Raw genomic sequence first — 14,973 nt, 5'->3', positions numbered from 1 at the left:
CATGTGTAAAAATGTACATTATTACAGGAATGTAGGCTAACTTGATGAGTAATGTCTCCAAGTAATAACCTAAATCTCCTATCTTGTTCCTTATATATAGTACTTTCTTATGGTAAAGTTGCTTTTTAACATACTAGGTTTTACATTAGGTGTTCCTTTTGAAGTATTCACCTCTTATTTACACTAGAGGCCCAGTGCACAAAATTCATGCACAGGTAGGGTCCCTAGGCCTGGCTGGCAATCAGGGCTTTGGGACTTTCTGGCTGCTGGCCAGGGCCTCCCTTCCCCGGCTACCAGCTGCCGGATGGGGCCTCCCTCCCCTGGCTGTCAGCCAGGGCCTTCCTTCGTTCCGTGCCACCCCCTGGTGGTCAGCGCACATCATAGCGAGCAATTGAATTCCTGGTCTCCCGGTCGAACTCCTGAGGGAACACTTTGCATAATTAGCCTTTTATATACAAATTAGTTTTATATCCCAGCACTGTAGTAATTGCTAGTTACAAAGTATACAAAAAAGACTAAACAAGAGCCACACTTTTGTTGGCTTACTAGTAAATACAAGAGACAAACATAGAAACAAATATTCTGGCACCAAACTTATGTATGAGATAGTATTGGAGTATACCAAGGGAAAGAACCACCTCATTCAGTTGTTAGCTGAAATCAAAACACAGTTCTGAAAGACTACTAATATTTCAGCCAGGTCTTAAAGAATAAATAGGCAGATGGGGAAGGGAAAACCCTGGAGTTAACAGGCTGACTGAACTGAAGTGGGAGCTCGGGAGGGGAAGAAGGGCCCAGAATTCTAAATGCCTTTGTATACCAGGCTGATGAGTCTGAATTTTATCTTGCCTTTGGGGCAAGAAACCAATGAACAATGTTATGGAGTAAAGTGACTAACAAGATTATATTTAAAATTTAGAAGGAGCACCAAAATGGTTTGTAGTAGATAAGGCCAGTCAGAAGGCAAAGAAGCCTGGCCAAGTGGCTTGGTTGGAGCATTTCGAGTATTGTCCTATACACCAATAGATGTTTCTCTCCCTCCCTTCCTCTCTCTCTCTCTCTAAAAAAATCAATGAGCCGAAACCGGTTTGGCTCAATAGATAGAGCGTCAGCCTGCGGACTGAAAGGTCCCAGGTTCGATTCCGGTCAAGGGCATGTGCCTTTGTTGCGGGCACGTCCCCAGTAGGGGGTGTGCAGGAGGCAGCTGATCGATGTTTCTCTCTCATCTTTCTCTCTCATCGATGTTTCTAACTCTCTATCCCTCTCCCTTCCTCTCTGTAAAAAATCAATAAAAATGTATTAAAAAAAAAAAATCAATGAAAATATATTCTCCGATGAGGATTTTTTTAAAAAAGGCAATGGAGGTTAGTGACAAGAATATTACAAAACCTGAGCTAAAACAGTGACAAGAAAAACAAGTTAAAACTATAGGTATAGAGCCTGGCAGGTGTGGCTCAGTGGTTGAGGGTGGACTTATGAACCAGGAGGTCACAGTTCGATTCCCAGTCAGGGCACATACCTGGGTTTCAGGCTTGATCCCCAGTAGGGAGTGTGCAAGAGGCAGCCAATTGATGATTCTCTCTCATCACTGATGTTTCTATCTCTCCCTTCCACTCTGAAATCAATTAAAATACATATATTTTAAAAACCATAGGTATACACTTACACAATGGAATACTATGCAGCTTTAAAAAAAGAAGGATCTCTTACCCTTTGAGACAGCATGGATGGACCTGAAGATTGTTTTATTAAACGAAATAAGCTAGTCAGAGAAACACAAATATCACATAGCTTCACTTATATGTGGAATCTAATGAATAAAATAAACTGACAAAGAAAATTGGTCCAGAGACATGGAACAGACTAACAAATCTCAGAGGAAAAGTGGAGAGGGGGGAGAGAAATTAATCAAAGAACTTATATGCATTTATGCACAGCCCACTGACACAGACAATAGTGTGGTGAAGGCCTGGGGTAGGGGTGGAGGCCAGATGTTGGGGGTGACGGGGGATATCTGTAATACTCACAACAATAAAAATAAATTTTAAAAATAAGTATGTACAAAATCAAAAGAACACAAATAACTAAGAGGAAATATATTTAGTGAAATCAGAAAACTTCACAGAAGGAAGTGACATTTGCACTGGGCCCTAAAGAAAGAATATTTGCCATGCAGAAAATGAGAGGAAAAGATAGAACAGCACAATAAGAGGGAAAGACAGCCCAGTGAGGATGGCTTAGTGGTTGAGGGTCAAACCTATGAACCAGGAGGTTATGGTTTGATTCCCAGGCAGGGCATAGACCCGGGTTGCAGGCTTGACTCCCAATTGGGGTGTGCAGGAGGCAGCCAATCAATGACTTTCTCTTATTGATATTGATATTTCTATCTCTCTCTCCTTTACCCTTCTTCTCTGAAATCAATAAAAATATATTTTTTTAAAAAAGAGGGAAAGACATATGACCTGAGATTTTGTTAAAATAATTCTATCCTTTTGGGGATCAGTCAATCAATTGGTAAATACTTAACAAAAAGCCTAATATGTGTCTTGAATCATAAAGAATCAAATGAAAATTAAGATCATCTTTCCCAAAATAATGCACTTGGAAATTCACAGGCAAAATTTTAATCACAGAAGCAACTGAGACCACACTTTGGTCGTCCATTGACTCCAAATACCCTTGAATAAGTTAAGAGTAGGATTAGAGTGAGGGGACTGGCTAGGTAAGAGCTGAAAAGTAAACTGTGGGCAAGGTTGTAAAGGCTTTTTATTCCAAGGCTAAGAAATCTTAAAAACTCAAGACAATTCTGAGGGCATTGGTATTTTAAATAGACTGCCTTATTTAGTCCACACAACAATGACTTTACATAAAGGACAATAAGTACTATTATTATTCCATTTGCAAATTAGAAAACTAAGGTTTTAAAAAAAATACATGTCCAAGGTCACAAAACTAGTATACTAGACTCTCAATTCCAATAATTACAGGCTGTTGTTGTTCCTTGTGATTAAGCCCCTATGCCTAACTTAGACCCTTTGTATTCAATCCCTATTCTAGGAAAACTGAAATACATATATGTAGTACTCATTTATTTTAACCATTTAAAAATTTACCAAGTCGCCCTGGCCAGGTGGCTCAGTTCATTAGAGCAACATCCTGTACACCAGAAGGTTGTGGGTCCAATTCATAGTTGGGGTACATAAGGCAATGTTCTCTCTCTCTCTCTCTCTCTCTCTCTCTCTCTCTCTCTCTCTCTCTCTCTCTCTCTCTCTCTCTCCCCCACCTTCTAAAATCAATGAAAAACATAACTTCAGATGACGATTTAAAAAAGAAAATTTTACAAAGTCACTGTTTGTGTGGAACCTAAAATTATCTCATGTAAGCAAGGTTTACTCATTAAACTACTTTGCCTGATATTCTCAAAGTATAATCATTCACCTACTAACTTTGAGCTTGTTAATGAAGATTACTTTAAAAGTCCTCAAAATTTGTGTTACATATAGAACAACCAGTTGTAAAACTTCAGGAATTTTGGTTCCCAAAATATAGCAAAAACTTGAGAGGCTATCATCAATTTTTCAGAAAAACAAAAGGAAGACTGTTTTCTGGAGTTTATCTTAACCCACACTGTCTAGCAGACAATATTTTCAGAAAATGAACTGAGGAAAAGAAAAGAAAAAAAAAACACCACATTCCATAGTCACTGAATACAAATGTTCACTACAAGTTAATCTAGGTATTTTTTTCTTAGTAATTATTACTTCTGCAATTTTGTTTTTATCATCTTCACAAACCCCTGACAATTGAAAACATGCCCAGAATGAGACAAGCTTTCTCTATCCTTTCATATGTTAGTTTATTTCTTGACTTGGCGCAATTCCAAAAATAAAGCCATTTCTTTTAAGTGCTGCAAAAGATGGAGAGAATATGGTCCCAATGTGTTGCAGGAGGAATCTACTTGGCACAACCTAAGTCTCTAGGACATTTCTAAACTAAACACCTGATGAAAATACATTTATGGCAATTAAGCATCCCAGACAGCACAGGTCAGGCCTTCATGATAATGTAATGCTACTACCTATCTTTATATGTTATGTGCTCCTAGTGGGCAGGTTCCCATTTCCAGTACTTAGTGCAATGTCAGGGATACCCACAACCAGGGTTCCTTAAAAGGATGGATAAATATTATTTTACCTTTCAAGTGTGAAACCAAGACCCCTTAAACCAAATATGGTTGGTGAAATTTTTCCTACTTCATCATAAAATTTAAAAAAAAAATTTTCTGGCCCTGGCTGGTGTGGCTCAGTTTGTTGGAGCATCAACCCATGCACCAAAAGGTGGCTGGTTTGATTCCCAGTCAGGGCACATACCCAGGTTGCTGGTTCAATTCCTTGGTCAGGAGGAGTGTGGGAGGCAAAAGATCGATGTTTCTCTCCCACATGGATGTCTCCATGTCTCTCTCTCTCTAAAATTAATTATTTTAAAAAGTTAAAAAAATATATTTTTTTTCCTGTATCTGGTGAGCAAAAACACACTAAGTTGACTTACTTCATCTGGGCTACTGGAAAAAATGTGACAAAAATGTTGTGATAAATATTATAAAGAGTTGTATATAAACTTTCTATTTTTACTGTGTGTATAAAGCATTACCAGGAGATAAAGGTCAGATAACAAAATACAATTTCAGTCATAGTTTTACCCAAGGTTATCAGCTAATAAATGGTAGTCACAATTAAGATCCAACTAACAACCAATTCCACCTGCTTTCTACTACAACATACCATCACAGGAAAACCTTTTCTTATGTCATTTATTTGTCCAAAAAAAATGTTTTGGGAAAAACTTTAGGCCAAAAAAAAAAAAAATCAAAGAAAAGCCCTGGTTGGGTAGCTCCATTCATCCCCACATGACAATGTTGTGGTTTCAATCCCTTGCACATACAAGAATCAACCAATGGATGCATAAATAAGTGAAACAACAATGTTTTTCACTATTTATCTCTCTCTTCCCCCCCACCCTTTCCTCTCTCTTTAAAATCAATATTTTTAAAATCATATAATACAAATACTTTCTTTTTTAAATTATTCTGTGCCCTCACATCTTTAGTTTATGACCAAGATTCAAGACATTAAAAGATGCATTTAAAATAAAATCTGAGCTGCAAACACTAGCATAAAAAAATATATGCATAATATCCTCTGATAAGCTTCAATTTGATTGGTTACATCCATTCTTATTATCTTTCTAGAAAGGCAAGTCAAGCTTAGAAGTCTTACCCCAAACCCACAATTCTCCTACCCTCCTTTTCACTACTCCTTTTCCATTTAGCTCTTTCTCTCAAAACATTCTGTGTTCCTGGAATGCTAAACACACACACACACACAACACTCACATTTTTTCATCTTTTCGGCATAGGGCCTTTTCTGATCACCCTATCTAAAGTGGCCTTTCCCAGTTACTTCCTTCTAAGTACATATTGTACTCTAGAGTTAATCTTTTCATTTATTTTTACTAGTTAATTGTTGGTCCCATTAGGATGTCCCATGAGGACTCTTCTTCCCTCAGCACTGTCTTTATACCTCCTTTCCCATCATTACCAAAACTGCATTGGAAATTCTGTTATTTCTACCACCTCCTTCCAACTATAAGCTCATCAAGTGTAAGTGCTGTCTTAGTAATGTTTCCTCAGCACATCATAAAGTACCTGGCACTATCCTACGGAGTCAGTAAAAATTAGTAGAACAGGTGTGTGTAGTAAGTACAAATGATCATTACTAGTGAAGAAGCAAAGAACAATTACAGCTTAACACTTCATAGTGCAAGGAAATGATACAGGTTGTAGAATAAAAATTGGAGTGATACAATGTACGGAAAAGATTAGCAAGGACAAAATTCCATTCAGAGATGAGGCGCTTCTGAAGGGAAAAAGTAACCAAGCAAGTCAACTTTTTATTCTCCTTCGGATCAGTAGAGCAAATTGTTCCCCAAAATTTTAAGTTTGGAGCACCGCAATTTATTCAACAAAGTCAACTATTAAGAGTCCAAATGCCAACATAGTATGATTATTTTACATGCTCTAAGGTATACTGGATAAGGAGCAAAGGGGTAGCTCGGAAACCTGATATAACAGAAGTAGAAAGGATAATGAATGGCATGTCTTTAAATTTGTAAGGGGCTCAACAACATTGAGAAAAATCTCGGTGATCATGGAGACTAAACTAAACATAAGAATAAATACTAACCATAGGTTAAAACCAGTATGGCACAGAAATGGTCATACAACTGCCAAAGGAGATCACACTCCACATCTTTCCTGACTTTCTTCTACTTAGAGATCCTAATAACCACTACCAGGCTCACCAGCCGCATTTATGGTAGCAAAATCCTCAAAGGATACAGAAGAGTCGAAAGAACGCCTTAAATGTTTTTGTTCGTGTGTGTGTTTTTCAAAAGCGCAAAAAACCCTACACCTAACCTAGACGCCTTTCAAAGAACTGTCATACCTACACCTAACCTAAACGCTGACTCTAAAGATAAGTCTCTGGCCCCAACACATATCTCCGGGTTATTCCGAAAACAAAAACAAAACATGTTTTCCAGTTTGGAGATCTGCACTCCACTCAGAAAAGGACCTCCTGGCAGAAACGAGCAATCAATCCCTCAGAGGGCAATGGCGCTCCAACCACCCAGCCAGGCACAGGCAACGGCGACAGGGCACGGCCCTTCCAGGGAACCGCCGGCGCCCTCCGAGCTCTAAGTCTGACCCAGCGCAACCCGCCCCGGCGGTAGCTAAAGTCTGGCAGGGCGGAGGGGGGCCCGTGGTCAAGCTTCCGAGCTGGGCCTTCCCGGCCCGGGGGCGCGGCGAAACCGAGAGAGCGCTTTCCAGTCCGGCCCCGGCTACGGCAATGGATCCCGGGCCTCTTCCCTGGCCTCCCCACCCCGCCGCCCTCAGCCAACCAGTCAGCCCTTCACCTGGCAGAAGCTCCGACAGTAGTTCAAAGATGAGACCTCCGACACCTCTTGCTCCCTCAGCTCTGTCTCTAGCTGCCATAGACACGGTCGCAGTCCAGGGGCTCCTGGAGCCGGAGATGTGGGGCGCTGACTCCGAGCCAAGGATTCAGTCTCGCTTCGGTCTCCCGCTCCGGCCCCCACCGAAGCCTCACCACCAGCCCCGGCGGCAGCAGCGGCGGCGGCGTCTCCCTTTCCATCCGCCATCTTCCCACGGCCCAGCAGCGCGTAGGCAACCAAGCCACGTGACTTAGCCTGGCCACGCCCCCCGTAGACCGCGCGCGGTGACGCGCAACCTGGCGACGCCGGCGCCGGCCGGATGCCGTCACTGGAGGAGGGATGCTCCTCCTGTTTGCGGCCTCCCGGACAGCGGTCCTGCCCACAGCCTGACCACTGGCCAGAGAGGCTCCTGCCCGAATCAGTTCTTCCAAAGCCTTTACAGTCATGGGTTAACAAGTCGACATACCTGTAGACATAATCTGAAATATGAGAAGGATGACATTTGAGCTGCGATCGAAAGAAGAGCCTTAGAAGGAAAATAAGAAAAGATTGTGAGGCCTAAATGAAGACTAGTTCTGTGGGAACGTGATTTATACAAGTCAGTAGGGAAAGTAAGAACTCTTACATACATGGCGCTGAGACGTTTTTTTCCAAAAAGGAAAAAAATAAAATCAATGATTCTCATCATTGATGTTTCTGTCTCTCTATCCCTCTTCCTTCCTCTCTGAAATCAATAAAAAAAAATTTTAAAAAGAACATTGCAAAGGATATAATATACTATTTATTATTCCATATTATAATTTTCAAAAAATGTCTTTACTGATTTTAGAGTGAGGAAGGGAGAGGGGCAGAGAGACAGAAACATCGATAAGAAAGAAAAATTGATCAGCAGCCCCCTTCACGCCCCACACCAGGATCCAGCCAGCAACCCAGGCATGTGCCTTGACCAGAAATCCAACCGGTGACCTCCTGGTTCATGGGGTCGACTATCAACCACTGAGCAACACCAGCTGGCCTCCGTACTACAAGTTTTAAAAACATACAAAACAAATGCTTAAGTAGTAAAAAAAATATTAAAACAAGGGGATGCATAGAAATGGCATACATTGCTTTTAAAATGGCAGTGCCCTGGGGAAGGAGGGAGGGAGGTGTAAGAAGCATTCACTACACCTGTATTACTTTTTTTTAAAATCAGAAGCAAATATTCAATAATCACACCAGAAGCATTAATCACCTATTATATTCTAGGCACTTTACCAGGTAATAGAGATTCAGAGGAGCATGGATTTTAATGGACAAATGTGGCTTAATAGTAATGTGTTAGATATGGGTAGTGGGTACATGTTGTCTGTAATATCATTCTCTGTACTTTTAAAAAATACAAATAATTGTCCTAGCCAGCTTGGCTCAGTAGATAGAGCAGGGGCGGGCAAACTTTTTGACTCAAGGGCCACAATGAGTTCTTAAACTGGACCGGAGGGCCGGAACAAAAGCATGGATGGAGTGTTTGTGTGAACTAATATAAATTCAAAGTAAACATCATTACATAAAAGGGTACGGTCTTTTTTTTTTTATTTCAATAGTTTTATTCATTACAAACATTTTAACAAGAATGTAAACACTAATTATTATAATTTGAAACTTCAAAAAATGGAGGAATCAGAGCACAATAACATACCTTATATTGAAGATGGCAAAGGCAAAATAAAATTGCCTAACAAAGGAAAGGTACAAAAGCCTTTCAAATTAAACTTAAATATAATAAAATAATTTAAAACTAAAACAAATAGAAAAGAACAAAATGTGTAAACAGTAAATTAAACATTTTCTTTAGTGCAACTTCCAAATTATGCCCGGGACGTAGATGTAGATGGCAATGTAGACTGGGTTGAAAGGTTTTTGGTCTTTAAAACATCAACTTCAGTGGGAACAGTGTTGTTGGTCTCCTTTTTAGCTAATGCTCTGATACTGTGCTCTCCAGGGGCGTGTCTCCCTACATCACCACGATAACGTGTCTACGCATTCCCAGGGTGATGTCGGGGGACAAGTCCGCGGGCATTACAAGGAGCCTCTGGAAGATTGAGAGGTTGTTCCTTCTACTGAATGGACGGATATAAATTGGCCCACTCAGAAGGAGCTGTGGCCGTGTTTCCCGACGTTGACATGTTAACACTGCTGCTGGTGAAGGAGCGGAGGGGAGAGCAAGAGAACCCTCTGCTCTTTTGGCTCCGCGGGCTGGATAGAACAGCCGAACGGGCCGGATCCGGCCCCGCGGGCCGTAGTTTGCCCACGGCTGAGATAGAGCGGATGGCCTAGGGACTGAAGCGTCCTGGGTTCGATTCTGGTCAAGGGCACATTCCCTGGTTTCAGGTTCGATCCCCAGTAGGGAGCGTGCAGGAAGCAGCCAATCAGTGATTCTCATCATTGATGTTTCCATCTCTCTCTCCCTCTCCCTTCCTCTCTGAAATCAATAAAAATATTTTTTAAAGAATGCCAATAGTTTTTGCAATACAAATAACACATTGCAGACAGATTATGAGAATTCTTGCTTCATATTACACAGAGTTTTATAAAGTATCGTACTTTAAAAAGATATTAGCCTGTAAGAATATGTAATAAATAACTTCAAAATGCAATGGGTATTTAATTTTAAAGCGTGCCTTTAACATTTATGTAAAACGTTTTTTGTACTCGTTAAATAGAAACTTGTCTGGCCACTGGGTAAAGCTAGCAATAAAACTACTGGTCATAATGTGTTAAGTCCTTTTTTTTAAAGGAAAGATCAGCAGTGTGTCTGGAGTATGATGCAAGAGAGAGAGAAAGGTAGAGATGAGGTTGGAGAAGAAAAGGGCCGTATCACATTAAGTGGTGGTGTGATATCATCTGATTTACATGCTTGCTGTTGTATGCAAAATAGGTGGTGGGAGGCAAGAATGTAGCATTTATCAATTACCTATGTCTTTTATAATTTATCTAAACATCTCTGGCTCATCAAATACCCAGGCATGTACAATAATAATTAATTTCAGTCATCTTTGACATTTTCCCAACATTTAGTCATAAAAATCATAGCCCTATAATGTACCTTTTTTATTTTACTGTTGCAAAGGTATGTTTATCAAGATGGAAGGATATGTTTTATCTAACAGTGTATTGTGAGCTTGGTTATAACTTCTAAATAGATATATGGTATGTGGGCCTCCATTTGTACTTTTGCTCCCAACCCTATCCTATCTAATAAAGAGGGAATATGCTAATTGACCATCACTCCGTCACAAATATGGCTGCACCCACAGCTGAGGCCAAGTTCCCATAAGGAGCCTTAACGAGCAATCAGCAGGGACCTGAGGCTACGCCCTCCCCAGCCCCCATGGGGCTTGACAGGGTACTCAGGCCGCCCCTCCACCTGGCAGGGCTTGACAGGGGACCTCAAGGTGCACCCCCAGTGCTGGGTCCGGGGAACTCAGGCCACGCCCCCCCCACGCCCAGCGGGGCTTGATGGGGAACCTGAGGCTGCGCCCCCCTCCCAGTGCTTGGCTGGGGGACCTGAGGCTGCACCCCCCTCCCCCCTGCCTGGCAGGGCTTGACAGGGGACCTCAAGGCACGCCCCTCGCCCTGGTCTGGGATGGGGGACCTCAGGCCACACCCCCTGTCCTGGAACCAGGCCAGGGGACCTGAGGCTTGACAAGGGTGGGACTGGATCTGGCCCAATGAGGAGGGGGGCTGGTTCTGGATCTCACACAATTTTGAGGAGCATGTAGGTGGGCGGGGACTTGACTCTGGGTCCCGTGGTGCGCCCCAGACTCTGACAGGAGGAAGGTTTTCATATACATTTTACTCATTTTCTTTCATCTCTGACACTTCTATTATAGAGAAAGGGCAAATAGCAATATTAAATTATTTCCTCTAATTAATCCCCTTTTAATGTGCATGAATTTCGTGCACCGGGCCACTAGTGAATAATAAGAACGAAGCTGCTAACTTTCGCCGCTGCTCTAAAATCCACACTCTGCCTCCTAACTTGTCCTTCAGATATCAGGTAGGCATCTTACACAAAACATGTCCAAAACGCTCCTTCCCCAGTAAGCGACACTCTGTTCATCCAGTTGCTTAAGCCAAAGACTCTGCAGTCTGCTCAGTTCCATCCTTTCTTTCATTCTCCACATCTGATCCAATCTCTAGATTGAAAATATATTCTCAAATACAATCTTTTTTTCTCCTCCTCTAGCTCTACCTCTTAACACCTCCCTTCTAAACTTACATAATAACCTTTTTAGTGAACTAGCTATTCTTGCCCCCCTGTAATCAATTCTCCATACAATAGCCATATTACAATTTTAAAACAATTCAGGTCTTATCACTCCCCCTGCTCAAAACATTCCAGTGGCTTTCCCTCAGCCTTAACAGAGCCCATAAAGTCCTACCGACAACCTTTCCAAACTCACTTCCCTCTACTTCATCTCTCATTGGGCTCCAGCCATATTGGCCTTACTATTCTTAAACAAGATAAACCCCATGACTTTCTTACCTACTCTTCCCTCTCTGGGGAACCCTTCTTTTTTATCATTTCATTCAGATTCAAGTATCACCTCAGAGAGGTATTCCCTGATTACCTTATCTAAAATACCCTATATCTCCTTGCTCACCTTTCATTTTTTTCTCACTTTACTTGGCTTTACATTATCATTCTTTTATGCGTCTCTCCTTGCTAGAAGGTAAATTTTTTTAAATTGAGATATCATTGACATAGAACAAAAGATAAGGTGATTTGTTTTATTCAATGCTGTATCCCTAGAATCTGGTATATTATGGGTACTCAACATTTGTTGTTGTGGGTTTGTTTGTTTTTTAAAGAAGAAACTTTAAAATATTATGGCATTTAAATGAGACTTGCTTAGATCACTTAGGGCAGTGTTTGGCAAACTGCGGCTCGCGAGCCACATGCGGCTCTTTGGCCCCTTGAGTGGGGCTCTTCCACAAAATACCACGTGTGGGCCCGCACGTACAGTGCGATTGAAACTTCGTGGCCCATGCGCGGAAGTCGGTTTTCGGCTCTCAAAAGAAATTTCAATCTTTGTACTGTTGATATTTGGCTCTGTTGACTAATGAGTTTGCCGACCACTGACTTAGGGAAAGTGTAAATCAGAAGTCACCAACTCATGATCCTACATGCCTTAGGCAGGTAACCTTAAATGAATGAAGGAGGCTGAATATCACTATTTTGGAAATAGTAGGATGATTAAGAAATGACCCAGTACTAGCCAGTTTGGCTCAGTAGATAGAGGATAGGCCTGCAGACTGAAGGGTCCCGGGAAGGGTCCTGGGTTCAATTCTGGTCAAGGGCACATGCCTGGGTTGTGGGCTCAATCCCCAGTAGGGGGCGTGCAGGAGGCAGCCAATCAATTATTCTCTCTCATCATTGGTGTTTCTATCTCTCTCTCCCTCTCCTTTCTTCTCTGAAATCAATAATAATATATTTAAAATTTCTAAAAAAGAAATGACCCAGGCAGCAGGTACTCCGCTCCAACAAATTAATTGCTATATGAGAAAGCACATCCCATTTTTCTAGGTCTTCTCCAAGAGAAATTGGAAATCCAGGTTTTTTAATATAATTTTTCCCTCCCCCCCCCTTTTTTTTTAACTGCAGGCCATATAATGCCCAATTGTCAGTTCAGTTTGGTTGATGAGCTAACAGTTTGTGACCTCAAACAGAAATAAAAGGAGGAGGGTCCAGGATCACTCCAAAATTGACATGTCAGAGGAAGGATCCAGTCAGCAAAGAATGTTGAGAAGGAGCCATCAAAGAGGTGGAGGGAAAACCAGAAGAATGTGGAGACAAAAGAAAACAGTGGCAGGGAGAGAATAGTCAACTGTGTAGACTGCTAGTAAGAGTTTGGGTAAGATAAGGATCGAAAAGGGATCATTTGATACATCATGGGTTTGTTGGTAACCTTGACTAGAGAAGTTTCTATGGATCTCTGGTATGGAAGTTGGATTGGAGAAGGTTGAAGAATTAACGGGAGATGAGGTAGTTAAAACAAAACAAAACAGGAGGAGAGGAAATTAACCCCTTTGAGAGGTTCTTCTATAAAAGCGGAGCATAAAAATGGGGCTGTGCTATAAGGGGGCATGTGTTTTTGGAAGGAATTCTTAAAGATAAGGAAATTCTAGAGTATGGTTTATGCATGTGGAAATGACACAGGAAAATGAGAAAATTATGATATAGAAAAGATAGGGGGAACTGCAGGATAAAAGTCCTTTGAAAAGGTAGGAGGAGATGGCATCAGAATACAAAAAAAAGATGTGTTCTAGGATAGATATTAGAGACATATTTTTGCATATATATTTAAAATAACATTGAATTTTATATATACTATCATGAAGTATAAAAATAGACACCAGGGACCATCTTCAGCCTGTATAGGTTAGCAGTTGTCCTTCATTCTATATGGGTGGCATTAGACTGTGGTTAAGAAGGATGATTTTTTAAAATATATATATACATATATTTATTGATTTTTAGAGAAGAAGGGAGAGGGGGAGAGAGATAGAAACATCAATGATGTGAGAGAATCATTGATCGGCTGCCTCCTGCACATCCCCTACTGGGGATCGAGCCTGCAACCCAGACAAGTGCTCTTGGCTGGAATCAAACCTGGGACCCTTCAGTCCGCAGGCCAACACTCTATCTACTGAGCCAAACCAGCTAGGGCAGAAAGATGATTTTTTAACACAGTGTGTGCAGATTCTCTTTGGCCTTGACTCCTTATGTCCGGTGATAAGAATGTTCTTTTCCTCCTGGTGCAGGGAGGTCATCTTTTTTTCCTCTTAGTTGAATTTATCGGGGTGACACTGGTTAACAAAATTATATAGGTTTCAGGTACACAATTTTACAACACATCATCTGCACACAGTATTGTGTGTTCACCACCCCAAGTCAAGTCTCAGGTCCATCACCATTTTTCCCCCTGTATACCCTCTACCAACTCCCTCCATCTTCCTCCCTCAGCAATCACCACACTGTTGTCCATGTCCATGAGTTTTTTCTCTTTTTGCTCTATCTCTCCACCTGCCCCTCCTCCCAGTGTCCCCCCACACACACACTCCCCCACAGCTGTCAACATGTTCTATATCTATGAGTCTGGGATAGGAATTAGAGTCTTTATTTTAACTTCAAAGCTAGGTAATACGGGTACAGATACAGGAAGGTGCATAGATTTAGTAGTGAAAGATTTGGAAATCGCTGCCTGAGTTTTGAACATTTTTTTCCTCCATGAAATATGAGATAAAGTCCACAGCTGATAGTGAGATGAGGGAGGAGAGGCACTATTGGACATTTGAAGAGAGAGAAAGCCTTTGTTAGAGTTGTTTCAAAGTGAGATAGGAAAGTAAACTTAACTAGATGTTTGCAGGAAGATTGTAGGGCAGTGGTGAGCAGCACTAATTTTTTTAACAAATATTCATTGCCAGTCTACCAAGTTGCTACATATCTGTCTGTCTGTCTATCTATCTATCTATCTACCTATTTATTTTGGTGCCAGAAACCCATGAGTCTACTATGTTTCAGATACTGTCCTAGCTAGAGTTGGAAATGCATCATAAATACAAGAAGTCCCTAGGTTTTGTATTCTTTTGTCCCAAAAGTTACAATATAGTTAATTTATTTGCAACTTTCTTTTTTTTTAATACATTTTTATTGATTTCAGAGAGGAAGGAAGAGGGAGAGAAAGATAGAAATATCTTTTTTTAAAAATATATTTTATTGGTATTTTACAGAGAGGAAGGGAGAGGGATAGAGAGCTAGAAACATCGATGAGAGAGAAACATCGATCAGCTGCCTCCTGCACACCTCCCACTGGGGATGTGCCCGCAACTAATGTACATGCCCTTGACCAGAATCGAACCCGGGACCCTTCAGTCCACAGGCCGACACTCTATCCACTGAGCCAAACCGGCTAGGGATGC

The 14,973-nt window shown here is 41.3% G+C and overlaps 1 protein-coding gene across 2 annotated transcripts in view; it reads right to left on the bottom strand.

The window, feature by feature from the left end:
• Positions 1-7,295, bottom strand: part of RLF (RLF zinc finger) — a 69,043-nt gene extending 61,748 nt beyond the window's left edge. Inside the window, exon 1 of one of the 2 annotated variants that reach the window (XM_080654451.1) lies at positions 6,973-7,295. In XM_080654451.1, coding sequence (XP_080510577.1) covers positions 6,973-7,215 — 243 coding nt within the window. In that variant the 5' untranslated portion in view covers positions 7,216-7,295. The remainder of the gene's footprint in view (positions 1-6,972) is intronic. The other variant, XM_080654452.1, reaches the window with a different exon arrangement.
• Between the last annotated feature and the right edge of the window lie 7,678 nt (positions 7,296-14,973).

This window comes from Plecotus auritus, assembly GCF_963455305.1.
Source record: "Plecotus auritus genome assembly, chromosome: 2".
NCBI lineage: Eukaryota > Metazoa > Chordata > Mammalia > Chiroptera > Vespertilionidae > Plecotus > Plecotus auritus.
Note: the sequence above shows the minus strand (reverse complement) of the source record. Positions and strands in the feature narration are given on the sequence as shown.